This window comes from Solanum stenotomum, unplaced genomic scaffold, assembly GCF_019186545.1.
Source record: "Solanum stenotomum isolate F172 unplaced genomic scaffold, ASM1918654v1 scaffold11127, whole genome shotgun sequence".
NCBI lineage: Eukaryota > Viridiplantae > Streptophyta > Magnoliopsida > Solanales > Solanaceae > Solanum > Solanum stenotomum.
Genome location: NW_026021407.1, coordinates 391950 through 394106, shown reverse-complemented (window position 1 = coordinate 394106; position 2157 = coordinate 391950). Strand labels below are relative to the sequence as shown.

General features: G+C 38.7%; 1 protein-coding gene across 1 annotated transcript; it reads right to left on the bottom strand.

Moving 5' to 3' along the window:
* Window positions 1-287: 287 nt before the first annotated feature.
* LOC125849854 (extensin-2-like) lies at window positions 288-1946 on the bottom strand. The gene is made up of 3 exons (XM_049529822.1): window positions 1411-1946; window positions 740-1363; window positions 288-611 (listed from the first exon to the last, which is right to left on the bottom strand). Exons 1-2 carry the CDS (start codon window positions 1910-1912, stop codon window positions 759-761), a joined length of 1107 nt encoding a protein of 368 aa, XP_049385779.1. The 5' UTR covers window positions 1913-1946; the 3' UTR covers window positions 288-611; window positions 740-758.
* Between the last annotated feature and the right edge of the window lie 211 nt (window positions 1947-2157).

Here is a 2157-nt window from a genome sequence, read left to right as displayed (position 1 = left end):
GGATTCCACATTTACACACCTCTAAAATAGGAGAGAAGAGAATCCTATTCCTACAATTGGGAACAACCTTTCCACTAGGAATAAAGTATTTATATATATAACATGCATCTAGTGCTTTTCTCTTAATTAATTAATGCAAATCCAGCTAGGATTTTTTTGTTTTCTTGTCTCTTTATGTTTCTCATTTCTCAAATTAATAAAAAAGACCTAGCACTAGCTCGACAAAAAAGTCTTTTAGATTCCTCCAAAAACAGAAAGCAAATAAAAATGAGAAGTATCTCTTGGAATTTGGAAAAGGAAATCACAACAATGTTATTCAATGAACTTATTGATCTTATTATTACAAAGTACTGACTTATACAATTCAAGAAGTCAAAAATTCAAAAGCACATAAACATGTACGACTATGGTACGTAAATAAATATATATTACATGCATCCAATATATAAATATTTCAAGAACTTCACGAAATATACAACTACGTGAAGTCAATGGCACAAAACACAAAACAAAATAAGATAAATGTCCCTTTGTGGCATTAATTACTACTTCTTTAAAACTCTTCAATTTATTCTGATCCCATGGAGCTGTTCCTTCTTATTCCTCTGGTCCTGCATGGATTGAATAATCTATGGATTAGATGAAAGAAAAAGATGGTTTTCATTAATCAAATATTATAGTCAATGTGCTTAGTAGGATATATAGAAAAATAATGCAAAAATTGTGACAAATACATTACCTTGTTTGACAGTGTGAAACTAGTAGTGGCTAGGAGGAGGTGGAGAAGTGTAATAATAAGGGGCTGGAGACTTGTGAACTGGGGGTGGGGGTGATTTGTATTTGTAAACGGGTGGTGGTGGTGACTTGTATTTGTAAACTGGTGGTGGTGGTGACTTGTACTTGTAAACTGGAGGAGGTGGTGGAGGAGATTTGTACTTGTAAACAGGTGGCGGTGGAGATTTGTACTTGTAGACTGGAGGTGGTGGAGACTTGTACTTGTAGACTGGAGGTGGTGGAGACTTGTACTTGTAGACAGGTGGTGGTGGAGATTTGTACTTGTAGACTGGAGGTGGTGGAGACTTGTATTTGTAAACGGGTGGTGGTGGAGACTTGTACTTATAGACTGGAGGTGGTGGAGACTTGTACTTGTAGACGGGTGGTGGTGGAGACTTGTACTTGTAGACGGGTGGTGGTGGTGACTTGTACTTGTAGACGGGTGGTGGTGGAGACTTGTACTTGTAGACGGGTGGTGGGGGAGACTTGTACTTGTAGACGGGTGGTGGTGGAGACTTGTACTTATAAACGGGTGGTGGTGGAGATTTGTACTTGTAAACTGGAGTTGGTGGTGGTGGAGACTTGTACTAGATTTGTACTTGTAAACTGGAGTTGGTGGTGGTGGAGACTTGTACTTGTAGACCGGTGGTGGTGGAGACTTGTATTTATAGACAGGTGGTGGTGGAGATTTGTACTTGTAAACTGGAGGTGGTGGTGGAGGAGACTTATACTTATATACGGGTGGTGGTGGAGATTTGTACTTATAAACTGGAGGTGGTGGTGGAGGAGACTTGTACTTATAGACAGGTGGTGGTGGAGATTTGTATTTGTAAACTGGAGGTGGTGGTGGAGGAGACTTGTACTTGTAGACAGGTGGTGGTGGAGATTTGTACTTGTAAACTGGAGGTGGTGGTGGAGATTTATACTTATAAACGGGTGGTGGTGGGGATTTATAGACGGGAGGTGGTGGTGGTGGTGACTTGTACTTATAAACTGGTGGTGGCGGAGACTTATACTTATAAACTGGGGTTGGTGGGGGTGGAGATGTATAGTAGTAATTTGCTTTGCATTCTGAAGGGAAGCTAAGTGACACTAAAGCCACTAAAAGAGTGGTAAGAAGATAGGCTATTTTAGCCATGTTTGCTGTGCCAATGTACCCTCCCCAAACGCTGCTTTTATAGCCTTCAACTCATCACTTATAATCACAAATATATTAATTAATTAATTATAATTTTGATTATTTATTAAAATTATTAGTATATTGAGCTGTCACTCTATTATTAACTAAAATAAAATAAATGAAACTGGACCTGGCCTTCGGAAAATATTCTATTAGCTGTTGAGGCAAAAAATTAAAAACTTATTAATTTTTGTCTTCACAAT

Bases quoted from the DNA above. Each gene is read 5' to 3' on its own strand.
- LOC125849854 (XM_049529822.1), bottom strand. From the start codon at position 1,912: ATGGCTAAAATAGCCTATCTTCTTACCACTCTTTTAGTGGCTTTAGTG. The intron at 1,364-1,410 runs AGTACAAGTCTC...AAGTACAAATCT, and splicing joins TCCACCACCACCGGTCTACA to AGTACAAGTCTCCACCACCA.